The sequence below is a fragment of the Ornithorhynchus anatinus genome, chromosome 14 (genome assembly GCF_004115215.2).
Source record: "Ornithorhynchus anatinus isolate Pmale09 chromosome 14, mOrnAna1.pri.v4, whole genome shotgun sequence".
Lineage (NCBI taxonomy): Eukaryota > Metazoa > Chordata > Mammalia > Monotremata > Ornithorhynchidae > Ornithorhynchus > Ornithorhynchus anatinus.
The window spans coordinates 3,461,662-3,483,019 of record NC_041741.1 but is presented as its reverse complement, the minus strand read 5'-3'; the positions used below and the strand labels follow the sequence as shown (position 1 = coordinate 3,483,019).

Below are 21,358 nucleotides of genomic sequence, written 5' to 3'. Positions count from 1 at the left end.
TAGAACAGAGCTTGGCATGCAGCGTGGCTCAGTGGAAAGAGCACGGGCTTTGGAGTCCAAGGCCACGGGTTCGAATCCTGGCTCTGCCACTTGTCAGCTGGGTGAGTGTGGACAAGTCACTTAACTTCTCTGTGCCTCAGCTACCTCATCTGTAAAATGGGGATGAAGACTGTGAGCCCCACGTGGGTCAACCTGATTCCCCTGTGTCTCCCCCAGCGCTTAGAACAGTGCTCTGTACATAGTAAGTGTTTAACAAATACCAACATTATTATTATTATTATTCTCTGGGCCTCAGTTCCCTCATCTGTCAAATGGGGATTAAAAAAACGGTGAGCTCCACGTGGGACAACCTGATGACCTTGTACCCCCCCAGTGCTTAGAACAGTGCTCTGCACAGAGTAAGCGCTTAACAAATACCAACATCATTATTATTATTCTCTGGGCCTCAGTTCCCTCATCTGTCAAATGGGGATTAAAAAAACGGTGAGCCCCACGTGGGACAACCTGATGACCTTGTATCCCCCAGCGCTTAAAACAGTGCTCTGCACATTAGAGAAGCAGCGTGGCTCAGTGGAAAGAGCACGGGCTTTGGAGTCAGGGCTCATGAGTTCGAATCCCAGCTCTGCCACTTGTCGGCTGTGTGACTGTGGGCAAGTCACTTAACTTCTCTGGGCCTCAGTTCCCTCATCGGTAAAATGGGGATGAAGACTGTGAGCCCCACGTGGGACAACCTGATTCCCCTATGTCTCCCCCAGCGCTTAGAACAGTGCTAGGCACATAGTAAGCGCTTAACAAATACCAACATTATAGTAAGCGCTTAACAAATACCAACATTATTATTATTCTCTGGGCCTCTGTTCCCTCATCTGTCAAATGGGGATTAAGAAAACGGTGAGCCCCCCCGTAGGACAACCTGATGACCTTGTACCCCCCTCCCCCCCGGGCGCTTAGAACAGTGCTCTGCACAGAGTAAGCGCTTAACAAATACCGCATTTATTTATGACTATTGAAGGCGGCCGGGCAGGAGGCCCTCCCGGCTCTGCCGCCGAGGGGCCGGCAGGGGGCGGTGTGGGCGGAGGCCGGGGCCCGCAAGGGGGGGAAACCAACGAGAGGGCGCCGGCCCCGCCCCCCCGGCCCTGGCCCCGCCCCCTTCCCTCGCCGGCCCCGCCCCCGCGGCCATGGCCCTTCCCGGCATCCCCTATGAGCGGCGGCTTCTCATCATGGCGGACCCGCGGGACAAGGCGCTGCAGGACTACCGCAAGAAGCTGCTGGAGCACAAGGAGATCGACGGGCGCCTCAAGGAGTGTAAGCGGCCCCCGGCCTCCCTCACGGCGACCCGGCTGGGCCCGGCCCGGCCCGGACGCTGCCCAGACGGCCCCGGCTCCCGGCGCGGCCCAAGGCGCTTTGTCATCCCGGCCCGCCGCAAGGCCTGCCGGGAAAGGCCTGCTCGGCCGCGCGCGCGCGCGCGCGAGACCCCCCCCCCCGCACCGTCAGCAGCCCAATGTTGGTCTGTGTTAATAATAATGTTGGGGTTTGTTAAGCGCTTACTACGTGCTGAGCACTGTGTTAAGCGCTGGGGGAGATCCAGGGTCACCAGGTGAGGCTCCCAGTTCATCCCCATTATAATAATAATAATCATGTTGGTGTTTGTTAAGCGCTTACTCTGTGCAGAGCGCTGTGCTCAGCGCTGGGGGAGATCCAGGGTCACCAGGTGAGGCTCCCAGTTCATCCCCATTATAATAATAATAATCATGTTGGTATTGGTTAAGCGCTTCCTCTGTGCAGAGCGCTGTGCTCAGCGCTGGGGGAGATCCGGGGTCACCAGGTGAGGCTCCCAGTTCATCCCCATTATCATAATAATAATCATGTGGGTATGTATTAAGCGCTTACTCCGTGCAGAGCACTGTGCTAAGCGCTGGGGGAGACATAGGGGAATCAGGTGGTCTCATGTGAGGCTCCCAGTTCATCCTCCTTATAATAATAATAATAATGTTGGTATGTGTTAAGCGCTTACTCTGTGCAGAGCGCTGTTCTAAGTGCTGGGGGAGATACGGGGTCATCAGGTTGTCCCACGTGAGGCTCCCAGTTAATAGTAATGTTGGTATTTGTTAAGCGCTTCCTAGGTTTAGAGCACTGTGCTAAGCGCTGGGGGAGATCCAGTCACTTAACTTCTCTGTGCCTCAGTTACCTCATCTGTAAAATGGGGATCAAGACTGTGAGCCCCACGTGGGACAACCTGATTCCCCTGTGTCTACCCCAGCGCTTAGAACAGTGCTTGGCACATAGTAAGTGCTTAACAAATACCAACATTATTATTATAGATCCAGGGTCATCATGTTGTCCCACGTGAGGCTCCCAGTTCATCCCCATTATAATAGTAATGATGTTGGTATTTAAGTGCTTACCCTGTGCAGAGCACTGTTCTAAGCGCTGGGGGAGATCCAGGGTCATCAGGTGGTCCCATGTGAGGCTCCCAGTTCATCCCCATTATAATAATAATGTTATGTGTTAAGCACTTACTGTGTGCAGAGCGCTGTTCTAAACGCTGGGAGAGATACGGGGTCATCAGGTTGTCCCAGGTGAGGCTCCCAGTTCATCCCCATTATAATAATAATAATCATGTTGGTATTTGTTAAGCGCTTATTCTGTGCAGAGCGCTGTGCTATGCGCTGGGGGAGATACGAGGTCATCAGGTTGTCCCACGGGAGGCTCACTGGCTTCATCCCCATTTTGCAGATGAGAGAACTGAGGCCCAGTGAAGTGACTTGCCCACAGTCACCCACCTGACAAGTGGCAGAGCCGGGAGTCGAACCCACGACCTCTGACTCTCAAGCCCGGGCTCTTTCCACTGGGCCACGTAATAATCATGTTGGTATTTGTTAAGCGCTTACTACGTGCTGAGCATTGTTCTAAGCGCTGGGGGTGATACGGGGTCATCAGGTTGTCCCACGTGAGGCTCACAGTTCATCCCCATTATAATAATAATATTGGTATGTGTTAAGCGCTTACTCTGTGCAGAGCACTGTTCTAAGCGCTGGGGGAGATAAAAGGTCATCACGTTGTCCCACGTGAGGCTCACAGTCTTCATCCCCATTTTCCAGATGAGGTCACTGAGGCCCAGAAAAGTGAAGGGACTGGCCCACAGTCACCCAGCTGACAAGTGGCAGAGCCGGGAGTCGAACCCATGACCTCTGACTCCCAAGCCCGGGCTCTTGCCACTGAGCCACTTCATCGTCATCATCATGAAGGCATTTGTTAAACACCGACTCTGTGCCAAGCACTCTTCTAAATGCTTGGGGAGGTACCAGGTCATCAGGTTGGCCCAGTCTTCATCCCCCTTTTCCAGATGAGGTCACTGAGGCCCAGGGAAGTGACTTGCCCAAAGGCACCCAGCTGACAAGCAACAGAGGTGGGATTAATAATAATATTGGCATTTGTTAAGCGCTTACTGTGTGCCAAGCACTGTCCTAAGCGTTGGGGGAGATGCAGGGTCATCAGGTTGTCCCACAAAGAGCGCACAGTCATCATCCCCATTTTCCAGATGAGGTCACTGAGGCCCAGGAAAGTGATTTGCCCAAAGGCACCCAGCTGACAAGTGGCAGAGGCGGGATTAATCATAATGTTGGCATTTAAGTGCTTATTATGTGCCAAGCACTGTCCTAAGCGCTGGGGGAGATACAAGGTCATCAGATTGTCCCACAAAGGGTGCACAGTCATCCCCATTTTCCAGAGGAGGCCACTGAGGCCCAGGGAAGTGACTTGCCCAAAGGCAGCCAGCTGACAAGTGGCAGAGGCGGGATTAATAATAATAATGTTGGTGTTTGTTAAGCGCTTATTATGTGCCAAGCACTGTCCTAAGCATTGGGGGAGATACAAGGTGATCAGGTTGTCCCACGAAGGGCTCACAGCTTTAATCCCCATTTTCCAGATGAGGGAACTGAGGCATAGTGAAGTGACTTGCCCCAAGTCACCCAGCTGACAAGTGGCGGAGGTGGGATTAGAACCCACAACCTCTGACACCCAAGCCTGGGCTCTTTCCACTGAGCCGCGCTGCTTCTTATTGGCCACACCACAGGCCTGGGAGCCAGAAGGGCCTGGGTTCTAATCCCGACCCCGCCACTTGTCTGCTCTGTCACCTTGGGCAAGCCACTTCACTTCCCTGGGCCTCATCTGGAAAATGGGGTTGGAGACTGGGCCCAACGAGATTGGCTTGTATCCACCTCAGCACCTAGTACATCCCAAGCGCTTGGTACAGTGCTCTGCACATAGTAAGCGCTCAATATGATGGAATGAATGACTACGGCACCTGGCACGTAGTAAGCGCTTAAATACCTTAATACCGTACTATCCCACTTGTCTGCTGGGTGACCTTGGGCAAGCCACTTTACTTCCCTGGGCCTCACTTCCCTCATCTGGAAAATGGGGGTGGAGACTGTGAGCCCCAGTTTTGCTATCTGTCTCCCCCTTTTAGACTGTGAGCCCCTTGTTGAGCAGGGATTCTCTCCCCCTGTTGCCGAATTGTACATTCCAAGCGCTTAGTACAGTGCTCTGCACACAGTAAGCACTCGGTAAATACGAATGAATGAATGACAGGGACTAGGCCCAACCCGATTGGATACAAGCCAGTCGGCTTGTATCCACCCCAGCGCCTAGTACGGTGCCTGGCATGTAGTAAGCGCTTAAATGCCCCAATACCATACTATACTGTATAGTATTTTGAAATGCAGCATGGCTTAATGGAAAGAGCCCAGGCTTGGGATTCAGAGGTCATGGGTTCTAATCCCGGCTCTGCTGCTTGTCAGCTATGTGATCTTGGGTAAGTCAGTTAACTTCTCTGGGCCTCAGTTACCTCATCTGTAAAATGGGGATGAAGACTGAACCCTACGTGGGACAACCTGATCACCTTGTATCTACCCCGGCGCTTAGAACAGTGCTGGGTGCATAGTAAGCACTTAACAAATACCAACATTATTATTATTATTATACCACTCGTCTGCTGGGTGACCTTGGGCAAGCCACTCCACTTCCCTGGGCCTCAGTTGCCTCATCTGAAAAATGGGGATTGAGACTGTGAGCCCCAGGTGGGACAGGGACTGGATCCAACCCCATTGGCTTGTATCCACCCCAGTGTTTAGTACAGGGCTTGGCACATAGTAAGCGCTAAACCAATACCATTATTGTTAATACTGTTATAAGGAAGCCGGGGAGGAGCAACCAGCTTGGGAGCTGCCCAGGCCCACGTCCTACCTCTGGCCCAGAAATCCCTCCCTCCTCAAATCGGCCAATTATTCTTCCCCCCATCACCTCTTCAAAACCTTACTGAAGGCTCATCTCCTCCAGGAGGCCTTCCCAGACTAAGCCCCACTTTTCCTCATCTCCCACTCCCTTCTACACCACCCTGACTCGCTCCCTTTGCTCTTCCCGCCCCCAGCCCTTATGTATATATCTGTCATTTTTTTTTTTTAGTTATATTGATGTCTGTTTACTTGTATTGATATGTCTCCCCTCCCCCCAGACTGTGAGCTCAGTCATGGGCAGGGATTGCCACTCTTTATTGCTGTATTGTACTTTCTCATGCGCTTAGTACAGTGCTCTGCACACAGTAAGTGCTCAATAAATACGATTGAATGAATGTGGTAGCCAGATTGCGGGGGAGTTGGAAGGGAACTGTGACCACACCTCCTCCTTTCCACCCAAGACCCGATTGCGCCCCGATTAAATGTCGAGTTGGGCGATATATCCAGGCCCCCTCCTGGATCATCTTCCGGCCTCAGGGGCCAGTGGCCTGCTAGCCACAAAGTTCGCGGGATCTCCCCTCTTGACCCATTCTTTGCACCTTCGTCTCCAAGCAGGAGGATTTTATATTTTCGCACCTCTTGTGCATAATTGGCATTTGTTTCCGGAAATGGATAAAGCCACTGATGGTGCAGATTGCTCAGAGTTTGGCTCCTCCCCCAGGTTTTAGACTCTTCAGGTAATGAGGCTAGAGAATTTCAGTATTGGGCAACAACCGAAGAGCAGACTCCTTGTAAATATTTACAGAAGGGACTTCTGGACACCTCCCACCACCCCAGCAGGAAAAAAAAAACAACCCACGACGAAACCTGAAGTATTGTGTAGACGCTAATGCTGTGAAATACAGATTAATCAGTAATGCTTGAACAACCACAGTGTGCAGAATGCTGTGATAACCATTGGGGAAAATGCAGTAGAGGTAGGAGTCACTGTCCCTACCCTTGAGAAGCCTACAGTCTCATGAGGGATACAAGCACAAAATAGTTTTAAAATAGAAAGAATATGTCAAACTGCATACAAAATTGCCATGGGTGATACGTGCATAATCAAATGGAACGTAACAGTGTATAGAGCACAGTACTAAACACATAATTCTGGTATCTGTTAAGTGCTTACTATGTACTAAGCAGTGGGATCGATACAAAATAATCAGTTTGGACACAGTCCCTGTCCCACATGGGGCTCACACTCTTCATCCCCATTTTACAGCATAGGTAACAGAGGCCCAGAGAAATGAAGTGATGTGCCCAGGGTCACACAGCGGACAAGTGGCAGAGCCAGGATTAGCACCCAGCTCATTCTGACTCCCTTGCCGGGGCTCTAGCAACTACAGAACAACAGAGTTGGCACCCATGATCTCTGTCCTAAAGGACCTTACAATCTAGCTGGGAAAACAGACCGTTAAAACAAATTAAGGGTATATGTGGAACTGCTGTGGGGTTTTGCTGAATACCAAAATACATAAATGCCGAGGTAGACAAAAATATATGTCTCAGTAGAGTAATCAGGTTAGGTAATTGACTGTACAATTGATTATTACTATGAACACAAGAGCTGAGGAGGATTTTTAAAATGTAAGTGTTAGCGGTGGCCACAGAAAAGAGATTCCTTGTAGTAATGCACAGGTGGGATTCTTCTCTCCCTCTTCCAATGCCCTCCTCGACCCCCTAAATCTGGAGGCCGGCCTTGACTGAGATTAGGTGGGAGAGTCGATAATGACGTGCAGTGAAAATGTTTGCTTGGGAGGAAGGAAGAGGGCAAACTGACTTAGTGGGGAGAGAGTCAATGAAGCACCTGCCTTACTGGCCAACTCTTAGAAGTTTTTGATTCATTCATCTAATTCATTTGTTCAGTTGGATTTAATGTGTGCACGATAATAATAATAATGTTGGTATTTGTTAAGCGCTTACTATGTGCCGAGCACTGTTCTAAGCGCTGGGGTAGACACAGGGGAATCAGGTTGTCCCACGTGGGGCTCACAGTCTTAATCCCCATTTTACAGATGAGGTAACTGAGGCACCGAGAAGTTAAGTGACTTGCCCAAAGTCACACAGCTGACAAGTGGTAGAGCCGGGGTTCGAACCCATGACCTCTGACTCCAAAGCCCGTGCTCTTTCCAGTGAGCCACGCTGCTTCTCTACAGAACACAACACTGTACTAGGCGCTTGGGAAAGTACAATAAGATGAGCAGAGGGATCCTGGTGGCAGAGTGAAGTGTGAACTGGGAAGAGGAAAGGCTGGGAGATCAGTGTGGAGGCTGCTACAGAAGTTTAGCCGGGACTGTACTAAGCGCTTGGGAGAGGACAGTGTAACAGTCGGTAGACAGGTTCCCTGCCCACAGTAAGCTTGCATTCTAGAGGGGATATGGCAAGCACCTGGTTGGAGGGGTGGCCGTCTGGGTGGAGAGGAAGGGGTGGATCTGGAAAATGTCCTGGAGTAACACAAGGGATTGAAGCAACAAAATGGGAGTGAACATGAGGGGTTAAAGAGAGCAAGGATTCAAGGATTATACCGCATTTGCAGGCCTCAGAGACAGAGAGGATGGTGATGTGGTTAGCTGATGGGAAAGTTTGGTGGAAGAGTGGATTTGTGAGGAGAAATTAGTTCAGTTTTAGGTTATATTGCGTTCAAGGTGCCAGCCAGATATCCATGTGGAGAGGCAGGCTCTGCGAGTTTGAGAGGAGAAAGGTTTGAGGGTGGTGAGATAGATTTGGGGGTCATCCCCGTAGAGTTGGTAGCTGAAGCCATGGAAGTCGGTGAACTCCCTGAGCGAATGGGTATAAAGCGAGAAGAGAGAGGCGCAAGAATTTTAAGTGGTGAGTGGAAGAGGAGGAGCGGTATCTTCTGGAGAAGTGGGAGGACCAGAGTCAAAAGTTGGCCATGCTTGGAGGATCTGGATCAAGTAGAGCCCAACAGGTTCAACAAGGTTGATTGATCACCTTGGAGGGGATGGGCTCAATGACAGATGTTGGAAATCAGCTTGTAAGTGGTCCAGAGGGAGTTGGAGGAGAAGATGTAGAGGGAATGGATGTGTGTGTGACCCATTTGAGAAATTTAGACAGGTCTAGGAGTATGGGTTGGGTGGTAGTTGGAGGCTACCAGTGGGATCCAGAGAAGGCATTTTTAGTTTAGGGGAGACTCGAGCTTGTTGGAAGGAAGAAGAGAAGGAGTCTTCAAGGGGGTTTGAAGATGGTGCTTAGGGAGGGAAGAAGCAGGGGAGCAAGTGTTTTTAGAAAGAGAGGAATAGGGCACAGGTGTAGGTAGAATAGATTGTGGAAGAAGGCAGGACATCTCTTGAGAGTTGATTCGGAAGGATGTTAGGAGAGTGGATGGAAGGAGCTGGGGAAGTGAGTGAGGGACAATGGGAAACTCACGCCTGATGGTTCAATTCTGTCCAAATAGTTGCTGGGTCACAAGGGGCAAGAGAGGGGGGAAATAGAGAAACTGAGCTCTTTTGGAGGGAGATAATGGGCATATGGGTTAATAAGGAAATTGAAGTAATTTTGCCGAATGGGAGCAGTAATTCAAAATGGTATAAACAATCTCTTAGCTTGTGATAAGTTCTCCCAATTTGAACTCTGGGCATGTTCAACCAGGTGGTCAGCTTCAAAATAAATTTGCCACTCCTTCCTTTTTTATTTAAAATTTATCAATTGCTTTTTTTTTTTTTCAGTAAGGGAGCAGCTTAAAGAGCTCACTAAGCAATACGAAAAGTCTGAAAATGACCTGAAGGCTTTACAGAGTGTCGGACAGGTACGCGGAGCAGAGCGCCTTTTATCTTGGCTAGCAAAATTGATCAAATGTAAAGCCTAAACCATTGTTTTCTTTTTCTTGTAGATTGTGGGTGAGGTTCTTAAACAACTAACAGAAGAAAAATGTAAGTAAAGGATCGTTTAGTTAAAGAAATTTCATTTCCCTTCCCACAGTTAGCTACTAGGAATAATTTTGACAGTTGTGGCTTCTTCTGTAAAACATCTCTAACTCAGTTTTCCTTAGTGCAGAAGTTCAAAAAATATTGAACCAGTTTTGAGGGAAGATAGAGGAATGCCAGAAGCAGTATATTTTGTCTGATTTTTTTTTTGTACTTTTTCCCCCACCTCTAGTCATTGTGAAAGCTACAAATGGACCAAGATACGTTGTGGGGTGTCGTCGTCAGGTAATTTGGGGCTCTTTTTTCCATGTTTCAAAGACCTCAGATCTATTTGTACTGCTGTTACGATTCTCCAGAGTAGTTAGACACCCTCTATCTGAACATAAAGGCTAATCATTATATTAGTAGCACACTGTAGGGGCCATCATATTCAAGTTTGTTAAGAAAGCCGTATAATCAGTAGTATTACCTCCAAGTGGTGGCTTCTTGCTGTAGAAGAGTAGTGCCGGAAACTCCGCTGATACCTTTAGCCCACCCTCTAACCCCCTGAACATCAGGGGTGAATCAGAGGTCTGGTGTTACGGAGAAAGAAACAAAAAAGTCTTGCCGACTGACTGCCCAGCACAACCGAAAATAGCAGCTGTGTCCCGGAACATGGGGTGTTCACGACAGGTGCTCTGCCACTTGTCTGCTGTATGATCTTGGACAAGTCCCTTCACTTCTCTGTGCCTTGGTTACTTCATTTCTAAAATGGAGATGAACATGATGAGCCCCTTGTGGGACATGGACTGTATCCAACCTGAAGATCTTGTATCTACCTCAGTCACTTAGGACAGTGCCTGGCACATAGTAAGCACCTAACAAGTACCATTTAAAAAAAAAAGGCAGTTAACCTTCAAGAGTACTTGCTGTTGGGGAGCGTGCCAGATCAATCAGTCAGTGAATGGTGTTAAGCTCTTGCTATGTGCAGAGCACTGTACTAAGCGCTTGGGAGAGTACAGTACAACAGAGTTGGCAGGCACGTTCCCTCCCCACAACAAAATATATTGGTTTTCTCATTTAAATTGCAGTGTGGCATCCAATTGGCCCAAGTGGCTAAGTGCCTGGAGACACCTGTGAGAAATCTCGTGACATAGTCGTCCCCGGGAGGTGACAGAATTGCTATCAGCCTCCCAGTGCTAACGATTAGATGTCCACGAACTGCCCTCAGAAAGCCACTATGACTGGTTGTAGGCCCAGCTAATAGCGGCCCGGATTGGTGTAATGAAAAAGACTCCCGAGGTCAGAGCTACTTGCAGCAGAGCAGTTAACGCACTCTCAGTATCGGTATTTTGCAAGGCCTTGAGAAAGGTGTATTTATCATATAGATACAGGACAAAGTAGGGAAAATGCAAGAGAAGTGGTGGGGTGATAAGGCTAAAAGTGATCCATGTCTGCGTCCATTCCCGAAGAGAATGTATGGATCTATACCTCCCGTTATTGCATCTCTAAAGACTGCTGATGGCTCCACCGTCGTCCAAGGCAAAGAAAACCACTTAGAGATCCAGATGTCACTTCACTGACCTCTTACCATACCTTCCACCGCTGAGGGTGACACTCTGCAAAGAAGAGTTAAATCAAAGTGGGAAGGCCCAGCAAGTTCTTTGGGACATCAGTATGGTCTCAGGTTTCACACCAAACTAGGGATTGTGGTGACCCACCTTGCTGACAGGTCGGAAACCTGAGTTGAAAGCAGCATGGCCTAGAGGAAAGAGCACGGACCTGGGTTCTAATCCCAGATCTGCCACTTGTCTGCTGTGTGACCTTGGGCAAGTCTCTTCATTTCTTTGGGCCTCCGTTACTCCATCGATAAGATGGGGAGTAAATCCTACACCCTTATTCTTAGACTGTGAGCCCCATGCAGGATAGGGACTGTGTCCAATCTGATTGTCATGTATCTTTCCCCCAGTGCTTAGTACAGTGCTTGGCACTGTGATTAACAATTACCATAGTATTATTAACCAGAGATTCTACCGACAACTTCTACTCTTTGCATTGACACCACCTACAGCCCATGTGTAACATCAGAGCCTGTAAACTCACTGTAGGCAGGGAACATGTCTACCAACTCTGCTCTACTCTCCCAAGCACTTAGTACAGTGCTCTGTACACAGTACCTGGAATGAGAGTCTTCCCCCAGCCCATGGTGGTGCTAGTCGCATATCTAGCAGATATCAATCCATCAGTCATATTTATTAAGTGCTTTCTGTGGGCAGAGCACTGTACTAACCGCTTGGGAGAGGACAGTAGACACATTCCTTGCCCACAGTGAGCTAGATTTGATTGAACTTGAATTTTCTGACTAAATTTTTACACTCAAAACTTTGAAGAGTGGTGCATTATCGACGGCTGAGAGGGATTTCGCTCAGGTACTTGGATCTAGGCCTTGGACATTCCTGCAAAAAGGATCATAATTTATGGTCGGAAGTGTGAATTCCAACCAGCTCAGTTTGGTCACATGCTTGAACACTGGAGTGGTGAGTTCAGCCAGTCAAAAATAATGATTCTAGCTGGTGACTTGTGCAATGAAGTGTATTATGTTGGAGGTGCGTGGAGCTACTCAGTACTGAAACACTATATGACAAGGGAAAGAAAGAAAATGTGGGAACTTTTAATCTTACAGAGCTTATTTAACCGTTCTTTTAAAAACAAACTGCTTGAACCTTAACGAAAAAAGAAAAAGACATGTTGTCTATTACAACAATTTTAAGAAAACACACCCTCTCAGAAACTCCTGTTTGTGAAATCAATAAATTATAACAGCTGTCTTTTAACTGTTGGTTGACAAAAGCGTATATGTGTTCCAACCTGTTTTGTTGCTATTTAAGATATCTGGTATTTCACTGAATAATACTGGGCCTCTATGAAAACCTAACTAATTGACAATATATCTCATTTTCTCTAGCTGGACAAAAGTAAGTTGAAGCCTGGAACCAGAGTCGCTCTGGATATGACTACGCTAACAATCATGAGGTAGGCTTCGTACTTATATTTCTTAATGAAACCTTCATGAAAAACAAAAGATAACCTCTCATTAGATTTTTTTTTTTTACTTTTTTTTTTTTAATTCTCACTCTTTTGTGACATGTTATTCAAACTGATCTGTAAAGCCAACCAGTGATGAGAGGAAATTAGTTGCGGTTGGGTAAAATGCATCATAAGTTATTTCCTATATTTAGAAAGTTACCCTGAATAATGTAATCATTAAGATTTGTCTTTGAGCTTGTATCCATGAGTCATTTGTGCTATATTTTGAGGTCGATCGGAAATTCAGCTTTTTAAACGAAATTTTTTGTGTGTTTTTTTAATACTGCAGATATTTGCCAAGAGAGGTAGATCCATTGGTATATAACATGTCTCATGAGGATCCTGGGAATGTTTCTTATTCTGAGATTGGAGGGCTCTCGGAACAAATCAGGGAACTAAGAGAGGTAATAATAATAATAATGGTATTTGTTAAGTGCTTACTTTGTGCCAAGCACTGTTTTCATTACTGGAGGAGATACAGAGTTATCAGGTTGTCCCACATGGGGCTCACAGTCTTAATCCCCTTTTCCAGGTGAGGTAACTGAGGCCCAGAGAAGTTGTGACTTGCCCAAAGTCATACAGCTGACAAGGGCGGAGCCAGGTTTAGAACTCACGACCTCTGACTCATTCGTGAGGTTCATTTACTAAATTTAACATTGTAGAATTTGGGTCTTCAGGTTGCTTGGCAAGTGATAAATGTCCGAGGAGCTATTCCCCAAATATTTTGCAATGAGAGATAATGAACATATGAATATCAGTGGGCCTTACAGCCAAGAGGTTGGCACTAGGGTTTCTCCTTTCAAAGGATCGCTTGACGAAAGAGGACACTAAGAAAAGTTAACCACCTACCTTTAGCAGGAGAAAAAGGAAATAGTCTCTCTCTTTCTGTGCCCGCAACCAGCCTTGGAGAACAGCTAAATATAGTACATCTTTTGAATGGCTTTGAAGGGAAGAATAATTAAGTGGATAACACATTTTCTTTTCCAAAGACCTTGCCTTGCTTCCAATTATGTTTTACTAATACTGAGCTCAATTTTCAAGTATTTTGAAAGGCAGATAAATTAAAAAAAAACACTATGGTATTTGTTAAGCACTTACTATGTGCCAAGCACTGCTCTAAGTGCTGAGGAAGATACAGGATAATCAGGTCGTCCCAAGTGGGGCTCACATTTTTTAATCCCCATTTTACAGATGAGGTAACTGAGGCACAGAGAAGTTGAGTGACTTGTCCAAGGCCATACTGCAGACAAGCGGGGGAGCTGGGATTAGAACCCACATCCTCTGACTCCCACGCTCTTTCCACTAAGGCAGTGGGTTCTGGTTTACAGTGCTTGTTTTTTAATGGTACTCGGGCACTTACTGTGTGCTGGGCACTGTCCTAAATGCTAGGGTGGGTACAAGCTTATCAGGTTGGACACAGTCCCTGCCCCACTTAGGGCTCACGGTCTTCATCCCCATTTGGCAGATGAGGCACAGAGAAGTTTGTGACTTGCCCAAGGTCACACAGCAGTCAAGTGGAGGAGTCGGGATTAGAACCCAGGTCCTTCTGACTCCCAGGCCCGGGCTGTATCCCAAACAAGAATTCAGAGTGCCGATCAAGCTCAGGCCGTTCCTTTTAACAACCGCTTTTCCTTTTTATAGGTAATAGAGCTGCCTCTCACAAATCCGGAATTATTCCAGCGTGTAGGAATCATACCCCCAAAGGGTTGCTTGCTCTATGGCCCACCAGGTCGGTCTGTTCATTTTAAGGTTTTTTTTTCATGTGCACTTGTCATATTTCTAAGTGAGCTGCTGGTGGGCTGCTGGAAGAAAAGCCAGTGAACTTGTTCGTACCCCAGCCAGGAGGTAGCCGGTAGTTTGAGACCAGAGGTTTTTAAAAATGCATTTGCTATATGAGTAGTGTTGCTTTCAAGGCTTTGCGCAGGAAAATGTAACTAGAGGGGGCAGTAATGGTTTAATTCACTGGATCTGGGACTAGGTTATCACCTGAGAAATCTGCTTAAGGCATGGAAAGGCCAGCAATATGTCTCTTTCTCTGTAGTAGTAATCGTAAATTCGTTGTGGTCAGGGAACCTGTCTACCTACCCTGTTATAGTGTACTCTCCCAAGCGCTTAGTACAGTGCTCTGCACACAGTAAGCATTCGGTAAATACGATCGATCGATTGGCAAGCAACTACTGGTGTACTGCTCTGTACAAAAATGCTCGGCAAAAACACGGGTTACCTGCCCCGGCTTTCAAGGAACTTTCACCCTAAGGCGAGAGAAATAATGAAATATTCACAAGCCGAGGAATCAGAAACATTAAAATTGAATGGTCAGTTAAGTGCTGGAGGGTGGGCTGAAGTTAAAGTTCACATGGTAGCGGAGTAGTTGGTAGGATTCAGGTGCTTTTTGTACTGATCTACGGAATTACCCGGCTGCCTCTCTTCTTCCCAGGAACGGGAAAGACACTCCTAGCGAGAGCTGTGGCCAGCCAGCTGGATTGCAATTTCTTAAAGGTAAAGTTATAACACGATTCTGAGTTGGAAATGAAATTCGTTTGACCTGCCGTCTGAGCATTTCATCGTCATTTCCTTTAAACAGGTTGTGTCTAGTTCGATTGTAGACAAGTATATTGGCGAAAGCGCTCGCCTGATCAGAGAAATGTTCAACTATGCCAGAGATCACCAGCCGTGCATCATTTTCATGGATGAAATCGATGCTATCGGTAAGACAAACTTTGGACGTTCCTTGAGGGTGTTCAGAAAAATCAGCCAAAGTGAGTTAGTGTGTTTTTTCCTACCAGATCTTTTTTTTAATTGAGGGTACAGTATACCCTCCAGGATCCCTCTCATTATTGGGAGTCTTGGGCTTTTGACAGACTTTTCATAAAAGCAAACCAACCCTTTAACCATTGACAGAATATGAAGCTTTAAGCCAGGTATTAAGTTTAACATGACAACTTAAAAAAAAAAAAACCTGTTGCTTTCGAATAAAAAGCACATATCTATCAATTTTAGCAATGACAGTAGAGGAATGCATATTTATGTCCAAATCTCATGTTCGCTTTAGGTGGCCGCCGATTTTCTGAGGGCACTTCAGCTGATAGAGAGATACAGAGAACGCTAATGGAGGTAAACTTTGGCATCTGAGAGGAAATTGTTGCTTAATAGGTATTGGTTGTTAAATATGTGCCATTCTGGGGTTTCTAAAAGCTCATTTAATTCTAGAATTTAACATTTTAAAAAGCTGAATGGTCTACATTTGATGTAATATTGAGTTTTTGAAAACCCAGCATTTGAAAGTGATACCCAGGGGTACCTATAGAGGCAGTAGGAATAGTATTTATTTGAGCATCCGCGCTGTTCTAAGCGCTTGGGAAAGTACAACATAAAGAAGTGACCCACGAGGAGCTTGAATTCTAGCTTGAGTGTCTGTGGCCTCGTGGTTCATATTGGAACTATTCCATATGAGCCTTAGACCTCTGGTAACAGCAAAGGTGAGTTATGGTAGTTTTAAAATAGCCATATAAGAAGAATTTAACTGCTGCTCGGCTCCCTTCATCAGCAGAAATATTGGTAGCTGAAAATACTGGTGGTATTACAGCTTTGGGGGGCCTGCAGACATATCAAAACTCTCCCCTCCTCTGTTTTAGAAAGGGTTTTTTTTTCTTTCCACCTACCAACTGGAGAAATGTTCACTATTTTGCCTCTTGAAGCTAGCTGTGATTAAAAAAAAAAAATACAGCTGTTATTACAGGTTTCCTAACTCAGATTGTAGTGCACATCTGTATGTCACAAGCAGCAAGAGATGCAGTCCTTGTCCAGGGACCTTTGACCACATATGCATTTATAATTTTTTAGAAGTTCATATATGAGCAAACTATTCTTTATTCACTTCCCTTAGTTACTGAATCAGATGGATGGATTTGATACTCTGCATAGAGTTAAAATGATCATGGCTACAAACAGACCAGACACCCTGGATCCTGCTCTGTTGCGTCCGGGAAGATTAGATAGAAAAATACGTAAGTGACTCTTTTTTCCTGTTTAGCAGAATCCCTCCTGCCTCCCTCTTTCCCTTTCCCCTTGAAAGAAAAGGGTCACTTGTAATTCTAACTTTATAAAACTTGGCTTTTCGTTTCCAGACATCGATCTACCAAATGAACAAGCAAGGTTAGATATTTTGAAGATTCATGCGGGACCCATCACCAAACATGGCGAAATAGGTAAGTTAGACTTTATCAAGTGTGGTTTTACTTGAATTTCCGTTCATGGCTGCAGATTGGATGTGGTGGTTGAAAGAAAATGTTCGGTGGGGCAAGCAGTTGAAGTACTCTGGACTGGCCAGTTTATTCCGGTTAGATAATAATGGTGATATTTGTTAAGTGCTTATTATGTGCCGAGCACTGTACTACTCTCTGGGATGGAAGCAGGTTAACTAGGACGAATGCGAGTCCCTGCCCCTTATCGGGGTCACAGTCTAAATTAGACATGTGGTTTTGCTTTGTCAGAGGTCCCTTATCACACTTTATCTCAGATTTGGAATCACACATACGAAGATTTTTTTTTCCCTTATGGGATCTCTCCCGCCTGTTGGCCATAAGGTCTTGAGCATTCTCTCCAATTTTTTTTTTAAAAAGGCTCTCTTAAGGACTCTTTTAAAATTCTTTTGAGTGAGGATTATGGCTTTGTGGGAAGGTAGGTTCTCAGGATTGTAGAAATTCTTGATATGGAATTTGATTCTGGGTCGTTAATGCCTTTGATCTGCCTGGTCTAGAATCTGAAAACTCCATAGAATGGAATATACTGTTGTTTTTTCCAACACTAAAAAATGCTGCTCTGTCTCCAAAACATTCAGGGCATGGAACATTTTATATTGAATACTATTATACTTACAATAAATTGTTTATGAAGGATACTTTTTTTTTGAGAACTGTAACTCTGATGGATTGCCAAAGCATAAAATCCAGATTATATAAAGCAGTTGAAATAACTACCTAGAAACAGATGTTTCTGGGCATAACCTTTGTTTCCTGGCTTTCTAAATCTTATCTCTTTTCTTCTTAAGATGCCAGAAGAATCCAGAGCTGTGCATGATAAAACACTGTGCAGTGTCTCTTATCAGAAACGTTTTAGTGGGATCACCCTGGCATATTAATTGAAAGGCAGCCCAGCACAGCTAACACAGCTTATTAAATGTTAATAAAACTTCTTAATCGTAGTTACCATCACAGTAAGCTACTGAATCTTCACTTTCGCTTGAACAAAGAAGTGAAATGTAAGTCTGGTTAATTGCCAGTCTCTCTCTCTTTTAAAAAAATGAATAGATTATGAAGCAATTGTGAAGCTTTCAGATGGCTTTAATGGAGCAGATCTGAGAAATGTTTGCACTGAAGCAGGTAAGAGGCTTTTAAAAAATAATTTCTTCTTCCATTTTGTTCTGGAGTTTGCCAGAAATGAACCCCAGCATGACGTAAGTAGGGCGATCAAATCGTGAAGTTCGAAGACGACCCTGGTTCAGAGTTCCTACCTCAGTGGCGGGTGGCCAGGTTTATTGAATAGAGATTTGAAGTAGGAGGAAGGCATGCTGGGTCTCTTTTTAATTCTGTAGCTCAGGGTTGTCAGTTTTCCACATCGTTTGAATTAGATGGACCACCTGCCTGGAGAGTTTCAAAAGCTAAAAGTCCAATTTGGGCCCTGACTCGTGGACCCTAGATCCTCTTCATGGATCTGACGGCCAGCTTTCCATTTTGCATTGTGCTTGGTACACCCAGCCCACTGATTTGCATTGGCACCCCGAGCCAGCGTGACCTTATAACTCTTGTGCCCCCTTTTTTTTTACTTTTACACTTCTGGTGCCCACCAGTTGTTTGAGAGAATTGGCATGCCTGCATTCAGCCAGCCTTTGAATTTTTTAGAAGAAAATTTGTCCAAAGAGGACAGGGGACCCTTTGATTTTTTATGATGGCATTTATTAAACACTATGTGCCGGACACTGTTCTAAGCACTGCGGAAGATACAAGGTAATCAGGTTGTCCCACGTGGGGCTCATAGTCTTCATCCCCATTTTACAGATTGTAAGCTTGCTGTGGACCGGGAACGGATCTGTTGATTGTTCTGTCATTTTCTCCCAAGCACTTAGTACGGCGCTCTGTACACAGTAAGTGCTCAATCAGCTGTGTGACTTTGGGCAAAGTCACTTAACTTCTCTGTGCCTCAGTTACCTCCTGGGTAAAAGGGGATTGAGACTGTGAGCCCCACCTGGGACAACCTAATAACCTCGTATCCCCTCCCAGCGCTTAGAACAGTGCTTGGTACAGAATAAGCGCTTAACAAACATGATTATTATTATTAATAGTAATAATAAATCGTATTGTCTGACCGACAGGTTAGGCCCAGGTTTGTGTTCGTCCCCTACAAACTCAGTCTGTTTTATCCCCATTTAACAGAGGGGAAACTAAAGCCCAGAGCGGTTACGCTACTTGCCCAGAATCACGCAGTTGGTTAGTGGCAGAGCCGGGACCTGAACTCAGGTGTCCCAAATCCCAGTCCTGGACTCTTGCCACTAGTTCACGCTGATCCCCGTAGGAGCTTAGCTTAATCTGGTTACTTTCCTCAGTAACAAACCGCTGCTCACTCTTGCCTGCTACTGACTTATTCTGCGCCTCCAAGAAAATGTATTAGGAGAAATAGTTAAAACTTAGAAATGAATACAGTTTTTTAAAGTTGATTCTCCGCCAAAGCCAGCGACAGCTGGACCTCAACCCTGTGCTTACTGTGCTGCATTGCTCCTCACAGGTATGTTTGCAATTCGCGCCGATCATGATTTTGTAGTACAAGAGGATTTCATGAAAGCGGTCAGGAAAGTGGCCGATTCTAAGAAGTTAGAATCTAAACTGGACTACAAACCTGTCTAAATTACTGAGTAGTTTGTAATGACTGACTGCATGAAAGACGGTGACCATGTAAAAATAAAGTCGGGGAAAAAATAATGTATGTATTGGCTGTGATATCATTTCAAATGTCCGTATGACATCGTAAATAAGTAATTCAATAATTCTAGTTTCCAAATTAGTACAGAAGGACCTCTGTACATTTGTAAATGTTGCATTTGTTGCAGCACAAGTTAAGATGAGTGTATTAATGTTTTTTGAAACATTTACTACGTGAGCAATTTATAAAACACCGAAGTGGTTCGAAATAGATCTTAAGAGTGCATTCTTATTACTTTTATATCATTTAATTTGCTTTCCTCACCCAAATAAAATTTGTTGACTCCGTTCTCCTACATAATATTTCTTTTCTTATCTTTGATCAAGTACGGATTTGTGACAGTTCTTTGAGCACTTTGGTAAATTACAGATTGATTGAAACCTAAGGTTTGTGGACTGCTCAGAGGTGATTTTAAAACACCGCCTAAGATCAGCATTGGTAAAATCTCAATATGTAATGTTTCTCCAAGGTGAGCTATATTTTTATATGTTTTAGATATATTTTATTAGAATTGTTTGCATTTGGGCCATTATTCTTTCTTTACTGAAAAGTCTTTTTTGCCTAGGTTTTTTGGGACTGGGGGGTTGGAGGTGGTGAGACAGAGAGCGTTACTTTTAAATACATTATTTTTAGATTTACATACCATTACTCAATTTTTTTCCCAGTGGGTTTAAAATGTATTAAAACAGAAGCAGTGTGGCCAAGTGAAAAGACCACGGCCCTGGGAGTCGGGGGACTTGAGTTCTCATCCCAGCTCCACTCCTTGTCTGCTGTGTGACCTTGGACAAGTCACTTAATCTTTTTGTGCCTCAGTTACCTCATCTGTGGCCAACCTGATTAACTTGTATCCACCCCAGCGCTTAGTACAGTGTCTGGCATATAATAAGTGCCTAACGAATATCATGAAAAAAGAAATTCAAAGTGTGTGTGGAGATTTGGAGTTTCCTGGAAAGATTTTTTTTTTTAAATGGCATTTGTGTAGCACTAGGTACAAAGTATGGAACTCAGACTGTGAACCCCTTGTAGGATGGGGACTGTGTGGGCTCACAGTCTAAGGGGGCGGGAGACTAAATATTGGGTCCTCATTTAACAGATGAGGAAATTAAGGTATAAAAAAGTCAGTGACTTACCCAAGGTCACACTACAGGTAAGTGTCAGAGCTAGGATAGGATGCCAGATCATCTGAGGCCTGTGCTCTTTCTGCTAGGCCACACTCCTCATGAGGGTCTATTTTCTTTAAGGGCTTCCTCTTACCATCACTAAAATTTAAACTATTTTTTGAGACTTACCAGAAAATAATAAAGATTTAATCCTATGAGGGTCTATTTTTGCTGATTATTTTGATGTCACACCTTTCTAGGTATATAAAATGGGGGTTAAGACTGTGAGTCCCACGTGGGACAACCTGATCACGTTGTATCCTCCCCAGCGCGTAGAACAGTGCTTGGCACATAGCGCTTAACAAATGCCATCATTATATTATTATTACATAAGGGCTGCTGCCCAATGCACTCCCTTATCAGATCAATTCATTGATCGTATTTGAGTACTTACTGCACAGAACCGTACTAAGCTCTTGGGAGAGTACAGCGTAACAGAGGTGGGAGACACTTTGCCTGCTCGCAACGACTGTACAGTCTAGAAGGAAACAGAAGAGCTTTAAAAGCCCTTTTGAAATCTCACCTACTCCAGGAAGGCTTCCCAGATTAATTTTCTCCCACCCCAGGTTGGGTCATCCCAAAGGTCATTCTTAGGTGCTTAGTAAAGTGCTTTGCATACAGTAAGCGCTCAATAAATATGATTGAATGAATTAATTAGACCTTTATAATCAGGTGCATTTAGATGCAAACTTTTTCTTTTTCAGAACCAATCAAGATTTGTCTCTATCTGTTGCCGAATTGTACTTTCCAAGCGCTTAGTACAGTGCTCCGCACACAGGAAGCGCTCAATAAATACTTTTGAATGAATATGACGACCAAGTACTTACGATAGGTTAAAATAAATTCACAGTAAATCCCTTTCAGGAACGCACTTTGATGTAATTCAAGTTCACCGTCCGACCAACCAAGATATGACGACGAAACCCTTCGGGTAGATAAAAATTTCACTGTCCACCTCTTCCGGGGATGCAGCTACCACGTGTGGGAGAAG

The 21,358-nt window shown here is 45.2% G+C and overlaps 1 protein-coding gene across 2 annotated transcripts; it reads left to right on the top strand.

Moving 5' to 3' along the window:
* Positions 1 to 1,170: 1,170 nt before the first annotated feature.
* PSMC6 (proteasome 26S subunit, ATPase 6) lies at positions 1,171 to 19,502 on the top strand. 2 transcript variants are annotated; one of them, XM_029079251.2, is made up of 14 exons: positions 1,172 to 1,305; positions 8,969 to 9,048; positions 9,133 to 9,172; positions 9,399 to 9,451; positions 12,111 to 12,178; positions 12,522 to 12,636; positions 13,874 to 13,961; positions 14,670 to 14,731; positions 14,817 to 14,940; positions 15,285 to 15,346; positions 16,119 to 16,239; positions 16,360 to 16,440; positions 17,542 to 17,613; positions 19,013 to 19,502. In XM_029079251.2, exons 1-14 carry the CDS (start codon positions 1,179 to 1,181, stop codon positions 19,129 to 19,131), a joined length of 1,212 nt encoding a protein of 403 aa, XP_028935084.1. In that variant the 5' UTR covers positions 1,172 to 1,178; the 3' UTR covers positions 19,132 to 19,502. The 2 variants fall into 2 exon arrangements, with proteins under 2 accessions (XP_028935085.1, XP_028935084.1); XM_029079252.2 differs by lacking the exons at positions 17,542 to 17,613; positions 19,013 to 19,502 and adding an exon at positions 17,283 to 17,459 and having other exon boundaries at positions 1,171 to 1,305.
* The last annotated feature ends 1,856 nt before the right edge of the window (positions 19,503 to 21,358 follow it).

Coding starts and splice junctions, on each gene's coding strand:
- PSMC6 (XM_029079251.2), top strand. CDS start 1,179: ATGGCCCTTCCCGGCATCCCCTATGAGCGGCGGCTTCTCATCATGGCG. Junction 9,173..9,398: donor ACAACTAACAGAAGAAAAAT/GTAAGTAAAGGA, acceptor CCCCACCTCTAG/TCATTGTGAAAGCTACAAAT. Junction 15,347..16,118: donor TACAGAGAACGCTAATGGAG/GTAAACTTTGGC, acceptor CACTTCCCTTAG/TTACTGAATCAGATGGATGG.